The sequence below is a fragment of the Bos grunniens genome, chromosome 26 (genome assembly GCF_055505025.1).
Source record: "Bos grunniens cultivar Pamir isolate PY7600 chromosome 26, Bosgru_T2T1.0, whole genome shotgun sequence".
NCBI classification, from domain to species: Eukaryota; Metazoa; Chordata; class Mammalia; order Artiodactyla; family Bovidae; genus Bos; species Bos grunniens.
The window spans coordinates 43,936,249-43,955,105 of NC_141190.1; the positions used below are offsets into that span (position 1 = coordinate 43,936,249).

An 18,857-nucleotide genomic window follows, 5' to 3' on the forward strand; every position below is an offset into this window, starting at 1 on the left:
AGGGCAGCCAAAAATAAGTGAAAAGGAAGAGAGACGATCTGGGCTTTCCTAAGGCCCAACTTCACTGCTCTTCCATGACGTTTCCGCCTGACCTGGGCGTGAGGCATTTCTGTCTCCACGCTCTCTGTGCGGGGAACACAGAAGCCCCTGAGGGAGGGTGTGGAGATTGCAGAAACTGAGGCGAAGCGGCGTCGAGGTGGGTGTTGTGTTCAGCACTCTTCCGGGGCCCCGGCTTGTTAGTTAAAGGGGGTAGGAAGGATGGCGGGCCTGTCAGCAGGCATCCTGTTAGCGTCCTGGCAGGCAAGTGTCCGTGTGGGGCATCGGCTTACTGGGAGAAAAGCCTGGGGGAGGGAAGGTCCGTGCAGAATCGTGGGAGGAGGTGAATTTGGTCACCACAGTTGATAGGCCACCGCAGCACCAGGTGGAGGTTCCTGATCATGGAGCAAAGCTGGGAGGACCTCGTTCACAAGCCCAGGACCTGGGGTGCGGGGTGGAGTCCATCCCAGCTCCAGTGGGAAACGGGAGGAGGCAAGGCTCCTGAGGACCGGCTGCCTGATTGCTACCACGCTAGCTCAGGGACCTCCGGGAAGCCAGGGCTCTGGGCAGCGGAGGCGGAGCAAGTCGGGTCTAGGACAGAGTCTGGCATGGAGACGGAAGCTCAGGTGGGAAACAGACTTGCCCCAGCCATGGCCAGCAGCTGGCACTGTGCTGCCACCTCGTTTTACAGGGGTAGAGACTGAGGCAGTGTTTGTGGTAGGCTGCTGTTTCTTCCTGCTGGGCAGGTCTGTGTGTGGCAGCAAGGTGGTCCTCACCGCCCATTCGAGTCACCGGGGGCGATTAGGCCAGCTGGCCTCTGCGCCAACCCCAGACCAGCAACAGGTCCTCTCTGGGTTTGGGGAGAAGGCTGGGGTTCAAGCATTAGCTTTGCTAATTGACCTTTTTCAAAGACCTAGCTCTTTGTTTCAGTGATTTTTCCCTATTGTTTTTCTGTTTTCAATCTCATTGTTTTCTGCTCTGACCTTTATTATTTCCTTCCTCTGCTTGCCTTGGGTTTCTCTTGCTCTTCTTAAGCTGGAAGCTGAGATGGTGGATTTGAGAGCTTCCCTCCCGTGTAAGGATTCTAGAGCTGGAGATTTGCCTCTGGGTCCTGCTTTAGCCGCACCCACAGCTCGGGTCCCACCCATGATAGTCACTGTTCTAAAGCATCCCAGGTGATTCTGATAAGCAGCTGGATCTGAAAACTTGCATTCTCATCTCCTGTCCAATGCTGGGCCTCCAGAAAGGGGGCTGACAGCACCCTTGGGTTCTGAGGAAGAAGTCAGGTTTTTCCTGCTGAAGAACCTTGTTGAAGGACAAGGTAAGACCCCCTTCCTCCACCTGGTCACACAGTCAGTCAGCTCTGTCACTCAGCCGTGTTCGACTCTTTGTGACCCCATGGACTGCAGCACACCAGGCCTCCCTGTCCATCACCAACTCCCAGAGGTGGTTCAAACTCATGTCCATTGAGTCGGTGATGCCATCGAACCGTCTCATCTTCTGTCGTCCCTTTCTCCTCCTGCCTTCAATCTTTCCCAGCATCAGGGTCTTCTCAAATGAGTCAGCTCTTCACATCAGGTGGCCAAAGTATTGGAGTTTCAGCTTCAACATCAGTCCTTCCGATGAACACTCAGGACTGATCTCCTTTAGGATGGACTGGTTGGATCGCCTTGCAGTCCAATGGACTCTCAAGAGTCTTCTCCAACACCACAGTTCAAAAGCATCAATTCTTGGGCACTCAGCTTTCTTTATAGTCCAACTCTCACATCCATACATGACTACTGGAAAAACCATAGCTTTGACTAGACAGACCTTTGTTGGCAAAGAAATGTCTCTGCTTTTTAATACGCTAAGTTGGTCATAACTTGGTCACACAGTGGACAAGTTAATTCTCAGTTTGTATGACAGTAAAGCAAGGAGAAACGCAGACGGCAATGGCGACCCACTCCAGTACTCTTGCCTGGAAAATCCCATGGACGGAGGAACCTGGTAGGCTGCAATCCATGGGGTCGCTGAGGGTTGGACATGACTGAGCGACTTCCCTTTCACTTTTCACTTCCATGCATTGGAGAAGGAAATGGCAACCCACTCCGGTGTTCTTGCCTGGAGAATCCCAGGGACGGCGGAGTCTATGGGGTCACACGGAGTTGGACACGACTGAAGTGACTTAGCAGTAGCAAGGCAAGGAGGAAACCTGGGGGAGGGGAGAATGAGGGGGAGGGGCTCCATGAGATGTTAAATATAGTGTAGCGCCTCCATCCCTGGACACACCTGGGCCAAGGGACAGGTGAGGGATGGTGTTCCTGTGGTTCCAGGCCTGGCCAGAGTGTGGCACCCAGGAAGGAGCAGCGTGCAGATGGCACCTGGGGCCCTGCCTTCCGTGCGACCTTCAGCCCACACAGCACCCAGGGGAGGTGGGTCCTGTTACCCTCCTTCCCCTCACCACCAGGCTGGCCTGCCCATGATCCCATCCCGGCGTACCCAAGCTCTTCACACCTGAGGCCAAGGCTCGAGTCCCCAAGGTCACTGGAGGGGGTCCTAGGCCGAGAGGGCTAAGAGAGAAGACGGGCCACTGGGGCTGCCTGAGCCCAAGGCTTGAGTCCCAAGGCCCCTGGAGGGGGATCCTAGGCTGAGAGGGCTAAGAGAGAAGACGGGTCACTGGGGCTGCCCCAAACCCGGGGAGCACCACGGCTCCGAATCCTGAGCCTAAACTGCTGCCCTCTGCCAGGTACCCCACCCCCATCCATAAAGGAGACAACGCCCCCTTGAAGCTCCCTGAGCCAGTGTTCCGGAGGACTGCACCATCCTCGCCCACAGCCAGGTGGGAGCTGCTCCCAGGCCGAGTGAGTGAGTGAGTCACTCAGTCGTGTCCGACTCTTTGCGACCCTATGGACTGTACAGTCCATGGAATTCTCCCACCCAGAATACTAGAGTGGGTGGCCTTTACCTTCTCCAGGGGATCTTCCCAACCCGGGGATCTAACCCAGGTCTCTTGCACTGCAGGTGGATTCTTTACCATCTGAGCCACAAGGGAAGCCCAAGAATACTGGAGTGGGTAGCCTTTCCCTTCTCCAGGAGATCCTCCCAACCTAGGGATCAAACCCGGGTCTCCCTCATTGCAGGCAGATTTTTTACCAGCTGAGCCACAAGGGAAGCTCCCAGGGCAAAGGGCTGTCTTACACTGGTTTATGGCTTCCCAGTAAATCGTGGGGCAGGACCAGTGTCTGAGGCCCATCAGAGCAGTGTTGAGTGAGTATTCTGGAGGAGCCCCTCACCCTCCCAGGCTAGAGATGAATCTGAAGAAAACAGGGTTCCATCTAGGAACCGTCCAGGGCTCGGTGGCCTGCCAGGAGCCGGGGCAGCTTGGACAGGGTCCCTGCCCTCACAATCGGCCCAGTGTGGGGCACGCTACCCCCGGCAAGCTGGCGTCCCCGAGGGCCAGAATGAATGGCCCCCCTCACTGGGCGGCTTTGCCCGTTTACGAGGTGCCGTCTGGACTGTGATGAATAAGTGGCATCCATCAGCTTTTCGGGGAACCTGGCCAGGGTGGAAGGTGCTAAATCAACATGGGCGAGGGGCACCTGGCTCTCCGCTGTTTCACTCCTGGCCCGTGCCAGCCCATGCCTCAGTTTCCCCATCGGTGCCCACTCCCTGATGCCCGGCCCCTGCCCTGTAAGTGCAGGCACATGAGAGTCTTGGCAGGAAGGGAGCCCTGGACCCCCCTCTGCCTGGGGGTGGGAGTGCCGGGGGAGCTGGCTCAGCTCTCTGGGAGGGCAGCCCATCCCATCTCAGTGCAGCCTCCCAGGGGCTCTCAAGCCTGGGTCCGCCCCTCCCTGGGCCTCAGTTTTCCTCACCTGGGAAATGAAGGGGCTGTGCCCTAAATTCCCTCCAGCTCCTGGGCTCGGGGTTCGATTTACCATGTTTGGGGCTTGTTCCATCCCCTGGGTACGGGGAAGACGCCAGCACTGGAGGCAGAATCCGAGTCCCAGCCCCACCACGTGCTGGCCATGTGGCCTGAAGCAAACCCCTTACTCTCCCGTGTCCCCGTCTCCAGAGTGTGAGATGTGACGTCTTCACCAGCTGGACCTCAAGGAGGTGCCACCGAGGATGTGCTGGGCGGACCCCCAGGGCTCTCTCTCCCCAGGGCAGTGGGTTCAGGCCTCTCTGGCACTGTGGCCAGGTGGGCAAGGCTTCAGGGTAAGGCCAGCCCCGAGTGGTCTCCAAGTGGCATTTGTTGGCTGTTGCAGGTACCTCCGGCCCCAAGGTTACCTCTGCCCGCCTGGAGGTCCTCTGCAGTCAATGGATATGAGCTACAGAGCCGGTGGCATTTGCCATGCCCAGCTCTGGCCCCAAGATGAGGGCTGGCCAGGACTGTCCCTCCCACGGCGGGTGAGTTGCTGGACCTGGGGAGTCGCTGTGCCTCTTATTATATCTGGTTGGTCTGGAGCATACCCTTGACTATCCAGCCTCCCTAACACCACCAGTGAAGCGGTGACAAGACCAAACTAGAACATTTGCTTTCCTTATTGTGAGCTTTATTAAGACAGCTTTACTGCAGCCTCCAAGGGAACTGGGAGGAATGGTCCCAGCCATCATCCCATCACGCTCAGACGGCTGTTCATCGCCTCTGGCTTCCTGCCAGCCCCCTTGGTAGCCGTGGTCACGTTCGTGTGTCCCTCTCCCCTCCCCTGACCGTTGTCCACAGCAGCATCTTATTTTACGAAGCAGATCAGCCATACTAGACTTAAGTACCCTCCCTGTGGTTTGACTGGTTTGGACTGGTTCCTCTTGTACCTGTAGCTTTTGTCCTTCAATTCAGCTCACTTTTTCTGAAAACCGTCCACGTGCCAGACTCCGTATGAGGTTCCCTGGGGATGAAATTCTTAGGGAAGGTTTCCAGGAATGGGACTGAAGCCCTTAATCCTTTTTATGGATCTTAACATCTTCAGCCACGTGACCTCAACAGAGGGCTGTCAGCTTGCGTCCCCGGGGAGGAGGGCGGCTGAGTAGTCTTGCCCCAGGACGGATGCGTCAGGACAAACGGAGAGACTGCAAGCCTGCCACATGCAGGGGGATGGGGGGATGGGGGGCTGTCCCAGAGGCAGGGCTGCCGTCCATGGGCAACCCCCCCACCCCCCACGGGGAGCATTCCTTGTGAACAGGCGCATCCGTCTCAGTGAGCAGCCCCTGGAAGCGTTTCGTGATGACCGCCTGGGACAATTTGGCCCTTTCGGTACCTCCCAGCGTCTGTCCGTGGCGGCTGTCACCCCACCTCGTCACCCTGAGCCCACGCTGACTTCCACTGCCCAGCGCGCAGTGTCCCATCTGGGTCTCACGGGGACAAGGGGAAGTCACCTGCCCTAGTAGATGTGGGCCCTCACCCAGGGCCCCTGTGCGAAGTGCTCCCTCCAGGAGCACACACAGGAGTGCTCCCCACTGTGGCCCCTGCCAGCCTTGGGACCGGGAGGGTCTCCTTCCCCCCACTTTTCACAGGAATAGCCCATGCTCCGAGCTCAGGAGCGGGGGGAGACAAGGCCACGGCACGGGTGGGCAGCTGACCCCGGGAAGAGGTCCCGAGCGAGCTGGCAGCAGGTCCTTCTTCTGCCCCGTTCGTGCTGGAGGCTCCTGATTGTGGTTAGAAGGTGACAGGCGATTGACTCTGGGGGCCCTCAGAGCACAGCACGTGAGCACTTGGCGCCCAGCATCCCATGTTTCATTTACCATCTTGTTTAACGGGGCCAGCTGTCTCTCACGATGGAGTGAGTCCTCCATGTGTGAGGCCTCGGGGTCCCCCTTTGCCAGCTTGGAGGGGCATCCCGTGCATGCAGGGACCACCGGGTGGGCTAAGTGAATGGGGAGGGCACACAGCAGGCTGCCCAGGGAGGGAGCGACTGCCACCTGACCCTGCAGGCGCACTGCGAGCCCCGCGATGTTCACGATTGGAACTGAGCAGGGAAATCCATGCATGGAGCTCATTAATAAAGCAGAAAGGGAAAGTGAAGTCGCTCAGTCGTGTCTGACTCTTTGCGACCCCATGGACTGTAGCCCACCAGGCTCCTCCATCTATGGAATTCTCCAGACAAGAACACTGGAGTGGGTTGCCATTTCCTTCTCCAGGGGATCTTCCTGACCCAGGGATCAAACCCAGGTCTCCCACACTGCAGGCAGACGCTTTACCGTCGGAGCCACCAGGGAAACCCCGTGAATAACCACAGGCTCTAAAGCTTCACGTGGCTCCTGGGACCGTCCCCAGCTGCCTGTGCTGTCCCAGCCTGCTCACCCCCACCCCCCACCTCATTTGTCCCAGGTCAGCATCCGCCTCGGTCACCTGTCAGCCCCTAACGTGGGACATCCACCCCCATACGGGAGAAAGGAGCTGGAGAGCCAGGAGGGTCAGCTGAAACCCCCGGGTTTTATGAATGGAGAATCCAAAGTCCAAAGAGGAGAAGGGACTTCTCTGAACTCAGGGTGTCTAGGCAGGAACTCGGGAGCAAGTGGGACTAGTTTGGGAAGCCCTTGGCTGAACAAGCCAGCGACCCACTGAGCAGGACGTTAGGAAGTCAGGGGACCAGGTCGAGCCAGTCTTGGAGCCACGCAACAGCCATTTGGAGGGAGGTGGCCAGAGGTCTGCTCATCCTGGAAGAAGGCCTTTCTGAGCTCCTGCAGACCCCCACCTCCCCACCCACTGCTGGGTCCCTGCTGTGCTTGAGGCCACACAAGCCCCAACGTGGGCAGGGCCAAGACCCTCCTGGTCTCTGCCGCTGGAACAGTGGTCTCTCATGAAGAGTCATCTGCTTCTCTGTAAACTGGATTTCCCTCTTTGCCTTGGCTGCCTGGGAACTCAAGAGTACATTTTTTAAAAAATTACTTATTTACATGGCCGCACCGGTCCTAGTTGGTGGCACGCGTGATCTTTAGCGTGGCTTGTGAACTCTTAGTTGCAATATGTGGGATCTGGTTCTCTAGCCAGAGATTGAACCTGGGCCCCTGCATAGGGAGCATGGCATCTTAGCCTCTGGGCCACCCGGGAAGTCCCGACATTTTTTGGTTCAAACTCAAGTTTCTGGCGCTGTCCTAAACGTCGCTGTGAGTCTTTCTAGTCTACCTGGGACAATTAAAAAACAACCCAACCCTTGTTTCATACATGTTGTCCTGTGTTTCGGGAGCCTTTCTCACTGGTGTGTGTTGTTTCATTGTATGACTGGCCCACAGTTCTTCATTCTGCGATTGATGGACACTCGGGTGGTTTCTTGTTCGGGGTCGCTCCGCACAGGGCCGATGGAACGTCCCTGTCCATGTCTCTCAGTGGATGCGGGCTCGTTTCTCTCAGGCACGCACCCATGGTGGAATCCCAGGGTCACCCCATTCATGTGTTTAGCGTTAGGAAATGCTGTGTCTGCTGAGTGTTTTCTGGATGCCACAGCCATTCACACGTCCCTTGCTGGTGAGAGGTGCCCCCTGCTCATGTGCTGCCAGCCCTCCCTGCCGGCCCTCTGGCCATGCTCCTGGGCGAGCGGGGTGTCCTGCCCTGAATTCACCTAAGCCTGCTGGCTCTGATGCTCGTGAGCACCTCGAGCTGCCTTTGGCCGCTGGACCCCCTGGTTTGTGAGGCTCCAGTTTTAACCCTTTGAAGTGGCACACAGGCAACAAAGCAGGTAAGGTCTCCCACGTGAGCCCCCAGGATGGGGCATGGAGCTGATGAAACTGCACGCTCTGCAGAATGAGAGCTCCACACGCTGGTCCCTGAGCAGCAGCCAGGAGGCTCAGCCTGGCCCATCGCCTTCGGAGACTTCCCTCTCGAGCTAATGGACGGGATAGGGCTTCTGGGTTCGAGCTCTGCTCCTCCATGAGCTCTGGGCAAGTTCCTTCTCACCCATCCCAAATCTCGATTATCTCACCTTTCAAAGAGAGTGGGGTATGGGTGCCCTCCATCAAGGACCGCCTCATGAGAACCAGGGCCTGGAGGGTGCAGGCCAAGGGCCAGCTGTGCTAGCCATGGGGTCTCCCTGGCCCAGTCTAGCCTCCGGAGGAGGGGACGGGCAGCGTGTGTGGGGGAGGTAGGGAGGAAGTACCGCTGCGTGTGCCGCTGGGGCACAGAGTGCCCTCCCGGGAGATCCGGCCCTCGGAGAGCCCATCGAAGGGGCTGGGCCAGCTGGTTTTAATCTAAACACACCCCAGGTGTTCCCCATATTTTTATCAAAACACTCTGAACAGCTGCCAGGGTCTCGTCTGCTGGAGGGTGGGGCCCCTGCCCACTACCTGCTAGCCCAGCCCCTGGCTCCTGGTGGGGCTCGGACAGTGCTTCCGGCAGGTTGGGAAGGAAGGCAGAGGGGCCCTCCCAGCACTGCTGTGTGACCCCGGGCAGGCCACTTGCCCTCTCTGAGCCTCCACTTTGTCAGCTGTAAGATAGGGGCCATAGCGCCTATCTCCCGGGCTGCTGCACAGACCACAGCAGCTGCAGCACCGTACGTTCCCGTGCGAGACCCCCAGGGGAGAGGGCCTCAGTGACTGTCATTATCAGGAACAATACTATGAGCGGAGCATCCCGTCAGCTTGGAGACAAGGGCCCCGAGGGCAGGGCTTGGGGGCTGGTTCAGCCTCCCCCTGGGGCTCCCCCTTCCCTCTCTGAGGAGTCCTAGCGTCCCTGGTCACAGTCACCCAGCATCTCTGTAAGCGTTGCCTCGGCCCCACCGAGTAGGAGGGTGGCGCTTGTTCCCTGCAGCCTGGCTGCACTCTGGGGAAGGTCCCCCCCAAGATCCATGGTCCTCGGGACCTTCTCCGCAGGTGGCAGCAGCTCTCCAGACTCCGAGCCCGACGTGAGCATCTCACGCCCACCTTGTGGACTCTGCCCCTCCCCTCGGGTCAGAGCAGCCCGCGAGGGCTCTTCACCCGCCCCGTCCAGCGCCTGCCGGCCAGCCACCCACCCAAACCACGGGTCCGCGTGCCTGCCCTCCATGTGTCTTCCCCCTGCCTCTCCCCCACAGCCCTGGGGGGGCTCTTTCCAGACCCACTCACGAGAGATGCAGGGCTCCGAGTGTTTCCTCAAGGCCACACAGCAGTCAGGGCCAGCCCAGTCTGAAGCCGGGGTCAAGCACCCTCTGCCCAGCCCAGCAGGCACCCCCCGGCCCTCCCCTGCCCTGGGCCAGGTGTGGTTGTAATTAGGGGCCTCTAGGGTCAGACCAGGGGCGGGGGAGCCTGGTGGGCTGCCGTCTGTGGGGTCGCACAGAGTCGGACACAACTGAAGCGACTTAGCAGCAGCAGCAGCAGCAGCGTCAGACCTGAGATGTCTTCTGGGACTGGAGAAGGGGAAAGGAGAGAGAAACCACTTCTGCTGTTTGACCATGTGTGGGAGTCACAGGGGCTGTATGTGATGGCTAACCACTTTGGCATGACTTGGGTGCCCTGGTGGTTCCCTGCGTGCCAAGAAGCTCTGCCTGCTCTGTTGACACAGCCACCCTCTTTGGGGTGCTCTTCCCATGACTCTCAAATGTCCCAAGTGGATTCCCCGTGTCTCTGAGGCTGAGTGGGTGTTCATTTACTCATCCAGGGGGTAGGATGGGTCCCGGAGACCATGGTGGCGGGCGGGGGGCCGTTCTTTCTGAGTTAGACCTTACAAAGCGGAGGGGGCACGAGAGCATGTTCTAGGCAGTGACATGGACAGTTGGGGAACCTGAGTGTGTGGACACCCGAGCTGGGGGGCTATGGGGGCGTGTGGCGGGCGGGCTCTGGGGCGACTCCGTGGGCCACGTGAAGGAGACTGGATTTAGACTTGCCGGGATATGGACACCCGAGCTGGGGGCTATGGGGGGGTGTGGCGGGCGGGCTCTGGGGCGACCTCGTGGGCCACGTGAAGGAGACTGGATTTAGATTGCTGGGAGTGGGGAAGCACAGGGCGGGCACCTGCCTGACGCCTCGGGCCCCTCGTGGTGGTTTAGTGCCCCCCCAGCTTCTGTGAGCCTCTGCATCCAACACCCACACCTGCAGTGTGGGCCCTGCCCTCGGGTGTCGGAGCCTGCTTAGCGTGAAGGCGCAGAGCGCTGCAGGCCTGGGTGGGCACAGGGGGCTTGCCTCTTCGGGTTCAGTGACACTGGCCACTAGCAGTGTCGTGCTCATGGTGACACGTTCACGCCTCTGGGAGCCTGGGTTTGCGGGAGAGGGTTTCATTCTGGTGAACGCTTCTCCACAAGGGAGCTCTCCGTGGCCTGGCGCTCGGGGGCTGGGCAGTGGGCCTCCCCACGGAGGTGAGGATCCAGATTGCGTGTGCCCCACGGGAGGGGCGGGACAGTGAGGCCAGGCGGGGCTTCCGGGCCCAGAGCCTCAGATACCTGCCTTCCTGCCCCATGGCCTTGGGGACGGAGTGGCCCCCACACCCAGGTTTCTAGGCAGCTCTGGCTCACAGGGAGCCAGATGCTGGCGAGGACACGCAGCTCCCAGTGGTCAGAAGGAAGGAGGCCCCTTGCTTGTCTGCTCAGGCAGTTGGCTGATTGTTCCTGTCTCTGCCAGCTCCCAGCAGACGGCCACCACGGGGATGCCCCTGAGCTCAGGGAGCTCAGGATTTGGAGGGAGCGTCACCCAGGCAACCAGACACTGCAGCAGAGTGTAACCAGTGCTCCAATGGGGTCAACACAGGTTGCCACAGAGCACAGAAGGGGCACCTAACTGAGACGAGGGCCGGGGGCAAGGCTTCAGGGAAGGCTTCCTGGAGGAGGTGGCTTGTTCCTTGAGAAATGAACCAGAAAGCCAGTGATGCTGGGGCAGGGCAGCAAATTCAGAGGCTCGCACGGGCAGGCGGGAAATGTGGTGGAGGGGATTGGGCCTGGTCTAAGAGTGGGGAGATGATAGAGAACGGTGGGGAGTGTGGTAAACTAGAAGCCGCTTGCCCCATTTGAGGGAGCGGCTGCCACGCGGTATCCGCTGGCTTTGCCTGTGGAATCCCCAGCCCAGTGTTAGGAATCTTTCAGATTTTCAAACGAAGTCAAGTTTCCAGCTCCTGTTCTCGAAACACTCTTATGCGGGCCCCACCCAGACGCATCCAGGGGTCCCCGGTTTGTGACTCTGGCCTCGCTGTGCATGTGCATCGGGCAAAGGACGAGGCAGGGGCTCCAGCTAGGGTTGGAGGTTCAGGGGACCTCGTTTGTCAGCGTGAGGAAGCCTCTCGAATCTGCGAATGGGCCAGCGGGCGGCCATGCGGCACCACCCACTCATGTCTGCACGCCCCAACTCGGTTCTCAGCACGCCAGGTGCCCACAGCCAACGGGCAGGGAGAACCTCGCAGGAAACAGCTAGCTCATCGGGTCAGTTCTGGTTGACAAGTTGCCACCAGGCTGAAACACCCATAAACAAGCCCGTTTCCTTCCTGCGGGCAGAGGGGCCCCAGGGCGGATGCCAGGGTCCACGGCTTGGGCCCCTACTGCCCTCTGCCTGGTTCCTCCTGGGTGGAACAGGCCTGGCCTGGGCGCCAGGGCCCCCAGGGCCCAGCTCAGGAGTTCCGGGGTCTGCCATGAGGGGTTGGGGGAGGGGTGGTGTTCTGCAGCTCCAGGGTGAACCGTGCCTTTCTTTCCCTCTTTGGTGTCTCACAAACACCCTGCTGTCCTCCGGGCATTAGTCAAAGGTAGCAGACTCTTCCTGGGGCCCACCTCCGGCCGGGGGCTAACCCAGAGGCCAGGGTGCACCCCTGCCCACAGGGCTCTCAGCCTGGCCGGAGGTGAGCCAGCACATCAGCGGTTCCCAGACGCACAATCTGTCCCGTGTGCCAAGGGCAGAATCACTAGAGAGAGCCTGGGTTTAAATCCAGACACACAGGATTGAGGTCCCAGTGCTGCCATTCACTGCCTGTGACTGTGGGCAGGCTTCCCCCACATCACAGGACTGTGTGCTCATCTCTAGAACAGGCCATCCTGGTGCCCACCGTGGGGCATCGTGCAGGGAACATGGGAGATGCTCCTCGAAGCCTGCCCGCAGCAGCCGTGGGTCCGGTGCCCAGCTGTCCCCCTGGCCTTGTGGTGCAGTGTCTGTGGCTCACCCATGCCCCCAGCCGGGTGAGCTTTGCCTGCATCCTGGAACCTGCCTGCGGGTGGGTGGGCCCTCGAGTCAGCTGCAGGTTCCTCTGCGGCCTCAGTTCACACACCAGGTCCAGCAAGTGCCCCCTCCTGGTGGGAGAGACTCCTGATCCTTCCCAGCTGGGGGATGGCTCAGCCATCCTGAATGGGGTTCTGGGTCCTGGGGTGCCACCTGCCTGAAGGAGAGGGGGCGTCCGGGGAATGGCCGAGGCTGCAAGGTGCTCGACACAGGTGCGACCCTCTCTTCTCTCTGGGGGCACCCCTGCGCCCCCTCCCGCTCCAGCCCACATGTGCACACGCACAGCCAGGGTCTCCCAGCTGGTGGGCCCAGGACCCGCCCCCATCTTTAGATCCTCCTACAAGCGAGGCTGCGGGGCGGGGGAGGGAAGGCAGCCAACCTGCTGTGCCCCTGGCCCTCCCCCCGTGACGTCAGCTCCAGGCTCCACAGTTGGGTCCCCAAGGGGCCTGGCTCACCGGGGCGCACCTCTTTGTCATTTACACAAAGCCTCCATTGGAAGAGGGTACTCTGGGGGAAGGTTTCTCTCCCCACCCCCACCCCATTGCCCGTTAAGGAGGAGCAGACAGGCAGACGGACAGGGGAGGCCCAGGTACCTGCCAGGATAGGGAGCCCCTGGGGCGTTCCCCCACCCCCACCCCCCAGCAGACCTCTGACCTCCGGGGAGGCTCAGCCAGTAGAAGTGTGTCCCCATCGGCTTCCAGGCCAGGGAGCCCCGGGAGGTCTTCAGAGGGGCCTGAGACCAGGACTGTCTTAAGCCTGGGTTTTTATTTCAGTATATTACCCACCATGTGATTTTAAGGCATCCAGAGGGGGCCCCCACCACCATCTGTACGAGCAGGTTGGGTGACCGAGGGGCAGGAGAAGGGGCTCAGGGGGCTCCAGGCTGCTCTGCTCCACCGAGGCTGGGCCCAAACAGGTGAGACAGAGGGCGGGCAGTGGGGGACCTGGAGGCCAGGGAAGCCGAGGGTCTGGTGGGTGGTGCTCCAGGACACAGGCCTGAGGCCCCGGGCAGGTTTCCGAGTGAGACCAGGGATCCAGGCCTGGAGCCCACAAGCGGTCCAGGCAGGATGATGGAGGGTCCTCGTCTCCAAGGTGGCTTCATTGCAAGCAGGGATTGGGGTCAGAGTCCCCGTGTGAAGCAGGGCTCGGCGGCTGTTGGCAGGCTCCAGGCTGGGGCTCTGCAGAGACCAGCTCCTGCCTCGGTTTCTCCGTCCGCAGCAGGACTAAACCAGAGGTTCCCGGAGGTGCCTGGGGTGTCAGCCTGAGTCTGGGCCCACCCCACCCCACCTCTGAGATCTGTGGCCAGGAGCATCCTCCCAGGCCACGCCACCACGAGGTCGCACCTGCCAGCAGCCGGCGCAGGCCGGGGATCACTGGCTTGCCCCTCTGGGTCCTAGCAAACTGCTGTCTGGACGGCGAGCATCCCGGGCCAGCAGGTGGACTGTGGGAAGCCCCATCCATCTTTAGACCATGGCCGGTGATGAGGATCTCATCACCCACTCTCAGAAGAAAGTGGACAAGGGCCGGTGGAAGCAGGTCCCGGTACGCACCCCTTGGTGTCTGCAGGAGGCCACACGCTGGCCTGTACCATCTTAGGAACAGGCACTCAGGCCCCCGGGGTCTTGGACTCCAGCGGCTCAGCTGGAAAGACACCCTTGGCTCCGCCTCGTCACCTCCGGCCCACAAATCGAAGCCCTCTCTGCCCTTTTCTTCCAACTTCGTCAGCAGAGCCTGGAGTTGGCGTCAGCCTCGGCTGGGTCACTTGCCCTGGAGCCAGGGCCTGGTTCCCTGAATCCACGTGGCCGGCCCAGCCTGCCCTAGCGCCCAGCCCTTGGCCACCCGGGGTGCGGCCGGCGCTTCCAAAACCATCCGGATGAGGATGCACGCCGCACCCCGTACGGGCAGCGCCATGGCCTCTGGTCTCTGCCCAGCCCTGTCCTGGAGCAGACCCGGGCTAGGGGGTGGGGGAAGGGTGGGGCAGGGTGGCCCTGTGTCCTCGAGAATGTCACAGGGAGGTCCCCTTGGTCAGCGGAGCCACGGAGGAGGGGGCGGGCATGGCGACTGCTCTTGCTGGGCTCCTCTGCTGGACGTCCAGCCGCCATTTTTGGTGGGCCAGTACAAAGATGGGCCCTGTGAAGCTGTCCAGACCGACAGAGATTGGCCTTGTTCTCTGCCTCTGCCGTTGCCTCCTTCCCTCGCTCACGGGGCGTGAGGGGGCGGAATAACTAACAGGCGGAGCCCCTCTGGGTGGGGGCCTTTGTTCATTTACTGGTTGGCAGACCCTTCCTGGGTGCCTGTGTGGCCCATGTGGGCGGTCACCGGGGCAGGAAGCCTGGCCCTTCCTTCTAGGCAGCTCAGGTCAGCTGGTGCTCGGCCAGCATGGTGTGAGAGTTGGGGGCAGGGGGGCAAGTTCTGGGTGCTCAGAAAAGAGAGCAGCTTGCTACGGAGCATAGAGGTGGAGATGGGAACAGGAGGGTGAGGCTTTGAAGGATGAGTAGGAGTTTGTGGCTGGAGCAGGACCTGGCGATCATGCCTTTCTGGGACGTAGTGTGGACGGAGGTGCGGGAGAGCATGGACTGTCTGAAGAAGGTGGGCCCTGGACGCAGGGTGACTGAGAGGATACCCCGTTAGGACAAACTTGTCTGCTCTGCTGAGGAGCTGGGCTGTGACGTGGGCAATAGGGAGCCACAGCAGAGTTTACCCAGGGAGAGGTGGGAGCTGGTGAGGAGAGAAAGGATCTGCACGGGTCCCCGGGCTCACACTCAACCAGAGACTCCTGGACACTGCCCCCACACAGGAACCTGGGAGGGCAGAGGCATCCACCTCCCCTCAGCCACGCAGCCACCCAGGGAACCTGCCTCTGCTTCCAACTTCGGAGAAGGACCTGAGGGCCACGCTCACATGGATGGCAGGGGCCGGGATCCAGCCTAATGCCCCTTCTTCTAGAAGCTTTCTTGATCCCCACATTCCATGCCACGCTAAGTCGCTTCAGTCATGTCTGACTCTTTGAGACCCTATGGACTATAGCCCGCTGGGCTCCTCTGTCCATGGGATTCTCCAGGCAAAAATACTGCAGTGAGTTGCCATGCCCTCCTCCAGGGGATATTCCTGACCCAGGGATCAAACCCGTGTCTCTTATGTCTCCTGCATTGCCAGGCGGATTACATATTGCCTCCCAAATTCCCTCAGAACCCACACCCTGTCCTTCCGTTCTCAGCCCTGGTCACGACTTTGAATGTGGGACTGGACCGTGGGCTCGGGGCGGGCAGAGGGCAAAGGCTGAGCAGCCAAAGCTGGCCTCCCCTCGAGGGCCCCCTGGGTGCAGGCAAGCTGCCAGGTGCTTCATTCTCAGTGACCCCACGCGCCAGACCACACGCCCACCTTACAGATGAGGAGACCGAGGCCACGGGAAGTGAAGAGACACCGGCTGGGAAGAGAGCAGGGAGCCCGCCCTCCGCGGGCCTGGGGTGGCCCCACTCTGGAGGAGTTCGTTGGGGTGGAGGGCTGCTGCAGTCACAGCCCCCGTGGGGGCCCCAGCCGAGCCTCGGGGTACAGAGAGGGGCCTCTCCTAATCCCCCAGGGGAAGAGGGGCTCGGGGACTCCGGTGTCTGCTCCCCCATGCTTCTGTGTTCTGGTTCTCTTTCTTACCTTCCTCCCTCCATCTGTCGCTCTCGGCTCCCCACCCTGAGGGTCTCTCTGCCCCCTGCTGTCTCCCCCCTTCTCTCCTCTGTTTTCTCTCTCTCTCTCTCTGACTCAGTTTCTCTTTCCTCCATCCTCCTCTTTTCCCGGATATGTGCGTCCCTCTGTCTGCCGGTGGGTCTCTTCTCTGCTCCTATCTCAGTCCTCCCCTTCCCAGTCCTCCTGCCTCCCAGTCCTCCTGCCTCTCAGTCCTCCCCCCCTCAGTCCTCCCCCCCTCAGTCCTCCCCCCTTCCAGTCCTCCCGCCTCTCAATCCTCCCCTCCCAGTCCTCCCGCCTCTCGGTCCTCCCCCTCGCAGTCCTCCCGCCTCTCCATCCTCCCCTTCTCAGTCCTCCCCCTGTCAGTCCTCCCGCCTCACAGTCCTCCCCTTCTCAGTCCTCACCCCCTCAGTCTTCCCCCTCCCAATCCTCCCCCTCGTGGTCCTCCCGCCTCTCCGTCCTCCCCTTCTCAGTCCTCCCTGTTAGTCCTCCTGCCTTACAGTCCTCCCCTTTTCAGTCCTCACACCCTCAGTCTTGCCCCCTCCCAGTCCTCCTGCTTCCTCGTCCTCCCACCTCCCCAGCATGTCCAGCCCTGTCCGAGTAGGGCCTGCTCAAAGGCCGGGGGTGTCTCTCAGCCCCTTTGTCCATCACCCTCTGCTTCTGTTCCCACTGCCAAAGGGCATGTCTCTGCTGGGCTTCTTGATTCAGCTTCTGTAGTGTGACCTCTTTGAGGCCCTGAGGATCACAGGTCACCAGCCGGCATGGCCTGTGGTCTTCTCCCGACCAGTTCGGCCAGGCATAGTGGCCTCGGGGGCCTCAGGGCGGGCGGGCCTGGACTGGGGGCCCCCAGAGAGCCAGCTGCGGCTCACGGCAGCGTCACGTAATTACGACATGAAAGTCCACGATTTCCTCTGTGTGTTGGCAAACAGCGGCTGGCTGCTAATGCAATCCTTTCTTTTAATGGATTCTTGAATTCAAATGATATGTAATTAAGCATAATTAGCCGCGTACCCATCTCGGCTTGTACTGCATGCCACGTGGGGCTGCCTAGGATCTCATTAGGAGGCATCTTCTTTCACGGGCCGATTTCTGGTTCCCCCTCGGGGTGGAGTTGGTTCGACTGGACAGTGAACCTGGGCTGGGGGCTGGCGAAGGTCCGAGGTGGACAGTCCTACGGCCAGCTGCCCCCAGCGAGGACGGGAGATGAAGACTGGGGGCGGGTGTTTGCTGGGAGAGGTTCCGCTCTGCTTTGAGGACGCCCTGCCGCCATCCCCCTCCCCCATCGCGGTGGAGAGAAAGGTCAGGGATCTGCCCTTGAGGGGCGCACAGAGAGGGCACAGGGGGTGTCAGCACCTGGGCGGGCATGGCCTGAAGACATCCCCCTCCTCCGACAGCCTCCTCCTGAGTGGGGGCTGGGCACCCCCACACAAGGGTGAGCCGGGCCTCAGGGCCGCCCTCCGCGAGGGAAACCCGTAAGGGCGCTTCCACGCGGTGCAGAGCCGCAGCCTCCGCACACAGGCTGAGCACGAGACCGGACGTCCGCTCAGGTCCTGCCTCCCTGCCACCCCCACCCCCCGGCCCCCACTGCAATGCCGCCGCCCCCCCCCCCCCAGCTCACTGTCTTCCCTGTACCTCGCAGCCGATGGGTCTCCATCCATTCATGCCATCTGTCTGCCCCCCACCAGTCTCCCTGCCTGGCCTCCTCCCAGCAGCCTGCCACTGGCCATGATCTCCATGCCGAATCTGCCTCCGGGCCTGCCCCCTCCAACCGTGTGTGTCTCTGTGTGCCTCCCGTGAGCAGTCCCCATCCAGAGGCTAGGGACTGCACGCTCGGAGGTGTGCCAGCTCACTGGTGGTCACCGGGTGGGTGAGGGGTGGAGCTGTGCTGTGCTCAGCGCAGCAAGGAGGAAACCGAGGCAGAGGGGCGGTTTGTCGTGGTGGGTCTGCTGCCCGTTCAGGCGTTCCGTCTCCATCTCTCAGGGCCTGGCTCCCTGTGCCCTGGGCCAGGCTGCTCCCATCTCAGGGGGAGCTGCCCAGAGAGGAGTCCCTCACCCGCCTGCTTCAAAAAGACCTGAGCGAGGGGGGCACCCCTCAGTATGTTCAGGGGAGGGGTTGTCTGCCCTCTAGGAGGGCCTGGGCAGAGAGCCCCAAGTTCCAAGGAGGAAGACCCTCCTACAGGAAGGGCTGTCCGAAGAGACCCTGGACCCACCAGGAGGCCATGAATGCCCCTCCCTGAGGGGATGGGAAGGGAGGGGCCCTGGAGGGCAGACGGCCAGAGCCGGTGGCACGAGAGCCTTTGCTGGGGAGGCCCAGGAGGCAGTGGCTTGAGGCTTGTGGGCCTGTGTTCTGCATTCTCTTCTTTTCACAAAGTTTTAAATATGTAGAAACCATTCTTATCTCGAGTGCTGTACAAAAACAGGCTGCTGGTAGGGTTTGATCCGTGGGCCACAGAGAAGGACCGCCACGGTAGGAAACAGACACCTCTTCACGTGCGCTTGGGCTTCCCGGGTGGTCAAGAATCCACCTGCCAACGCGGGAGGCGCAGGAGACACGGGTTCAATCCCGGGGTCGGGAAGATCCCCTGGAGCAGGAAATGACAACCCACTCCAGTATTCTTGCCTGGACAATCCCCGTGGACAGAGGAGCCTGGCGGGCCACAGTCCACGGGGTCGCAGAGTCGGGACATGACTGAAGCAACTGAGCATGCACACACGGAACATGTGACTTTATATGAGACTTTTTAATGAAACTTTCACAGTAAAAACACCTCAAGTGTGACCCTACGCGTGTTTTACACTTGTCAAGTGCACTGAACGTGAACAGTGCGATGCTCTTTCCACCATGAACCACCCCCGCGATCACCACCTGGGCCAAGGTCTAGAACACTGCCACCCCACCCCCAGGAGAAAGCCGGCTTCTGGCCTCTGCCCAGGAGCCTGGCATCACCCACTCCAGAACTTGACATGAACAGGTCCTCTGGCCTGGATGCCTTGAGCCCAGCTTCTTCCACCCGCCGCGATGTCTATGGGGGACAAAGGGCAGACCTGGCAGCCTGGGGGGCTCACCGT

At 60.8% G+C, this 18,857-nt stretch overlaps 1 protein-coding gene across 7 annotated transcripts in view; it reads left to right on the forward strand.

Annotated features, from left to right (window-relative positions):
• The window catches only part of LHPP (phospholysine phosphohistidine inorganic pyrophosphate phosphatase), a 128,424-nt gene that overhangs the window by 105,785 nt on the left and 3,782 nt on the right, over positions 1–18,857 (forward strand). For 2 of the 7 annotated variants that reach the window (XM_086378317.1, XM_086378325.1), the window contains one exon: positions 4,284–4,425. The exons of the other annotated variants lie outside the window; for them this stretch is intronic. In XM_086378317.1, the coding sequence (XP_086234443.1) occupies positions 4,284–4,425 (142 nt within the window). The remainder of the gene's footprint in view (positions 1–4,283; positions 4,426–18,857) is intronic. 7 annotated transcript variants of the gene reach the window in all.